Consider the following 1,868-nt stretch of genomic DNA (forward strand, 5'->3'; position numbering starts at 1 on the left):
CCTTCAAAAACTCCAACACGAATGGTCCATTCTGGAACGGTGCTTCCTCCACCAGACCGAAATCGTTGCCTTTCAATGAGGACATGTGTTGGTTTATATGTGGCCAGAAGTGATGACATGAGCGTGTAAGCATGTGCGGCATAGACCTTGGGAGCAAATGATTCCTTTTGCTTCACCTTGTTTCCGTCTCCATTTCCTGGGACGTGCGTCGAATCACACCCTGACGATGCATCAGGTCCATTAAGTGGCTTGGATTTTCGATCCTTAGTAATTTTTTTCTTAGCTCTCATTTCATCCTCCAGGTTAAAATTCAAAGCCCGGTCAGGATTTGACACAAAGGAAGGGACAGCTAGGCGATACCACGCCCTTAAAATAGGAGGCTTAAATTCCCCAGACTTGGTACGGCCAGCGCGTCCCGCGGCGGGAACGACTAAATGGGCGAAGGCCAAATTTCGAATGCCCATGTCGATACTTAGAATGCTTGCCGTCTTTTTGTCATCTATTGAACATTCCTCTTGGTTCACATTGTGTACTGGTTGTTGTGTACTAACATGGAGGTTTTGATACAACCGTTCAATCAGGATCGATTTGGCGCCTGAGGACAATATCCCCGTTAGGGAGGCAAGACGTTGAAGCTGGCGTACTTTAAGAGACGGTAGCCATATTGCTGGCGATGTGGGGGAGGCCATGTATCCTTCCTTCAGTATCGAGGAGAGGAATTGTAGAAAATCTTGCCAGTGAATAACTATTTATAGCTAATAGGGAGCAAAACTAACTTGCGAGTATAGCAGCAACAACTTAGGCTCTAACAAATTTGAGGATAACAAAATGAAGAGATTAGAATCAAGAGATTGATATGACAAAATTTTTACGCATTCACTGCGTATCATGACAAAACAATTGTTGTTGGGTATAAATTAATCGATCCATAGTCCCAGTCAACGGATGATGTTCTACGAATCTCTAAGAGAATTTCAATCCATTCCACTAGTAGTCATATTTTGTAGTTCTAATTTGACGCGTCTCAGGCAGTTTGGCGTTCTCTGTGGACGCCAAGGCTTCCTATTACGGACTAGCGCCACGCAAACCGCAAAGCACCAGACGTTCAACATTGTCTTCATTTACACGCGCGTCTTTGCGCGGCTAATTGCATTGTTTCAACTGTAATCATAAAAGCACTTAGCTTTACTGAAAAGAGTATATAATACAAATATAAATAAGAGTTAACCTTCAAAAAAATAAGACTAAAATAGTTATTTAATAAATTATAAATCAAAATTAAAAAAAAAAAAATTTACTAGTATTATAATATAAAAATTAAAAAAAACATTTAATATTAAATAAATTTTAAAAATTTAAAAAATATATATAATAATTAATTATAATTAATATATAATTAAATAAATTATAGTTAAAATATATTATTACTTTACTTTAAATATTTATAATAAAATATTTATAAAAATATAATTAATTTAAAAATTTATTAATTTAATAATTTTATAATTAAAAACTATTTATATTTATTTATATAAAACTTTTTTCTTATTTTTCTAACTTTAATTTTTTAAAATAAATTTATCTTTTTATTTGTAAAAAAATATTAAAATTATATTTAATGAAATATTTATTATATTATAAATTTATTTACTTAAATTTATAAAATTTAAAAGTTTTTCCTTTAAAAATAAAACTAAAAAGTCTGTATTTATAAATAAATATCTGGAAGTTTTTATTTTATATATGTCACGGCTTCAATTTATGCGTAGGTGAAACAGGTATTTAATTGCCAACTAGATAAACTATCTTGACACATACTAAGATGATTTCTAAAACACAGGTTTGGGAAAGGCTTTGTTTATATACTC

General features: G+C 32.6%; 1 protein-coding gene across 1 annotated transcript in view; it reads right to left on the minus strand.

The window, feature by feature from the left end:
- Nucleotides 1-689, minus strand: part of PAAG_12436 (hypothetical protein) — a gene marked incomplete at both ends in the record, with an annotated part of 1,397 nt that extends 708 nt beyond the window's left edge. Inside the window, one exon of the mRNA XM_015847924.1 lies at nucleotides 20-689. Within this exon, the coding sequence (XP_015702463.1) occupies nucleotides 20-689 (670 nt within the window). The remainder of the gene's footprint in view (nucleotides 1-19) is intronic.
- Nucleotides 690-1,868: the final 1,179 nt, after the last annotated feature.

Source organism: Paracoccidioides lutzii, assembly GCF_000150705.2.
Source record: "Paracoccidioides lutzii Pb01 unplaced genomic scaffold supercont2.26, whole genome shotgun sequence".
NCBI lineage: Eukaryota > Fungi > Ascomycota > Eurotiomycetes > Onygenales > Ajellomycetaceae > Paracoccidioides > Paracoccidioides lutzii.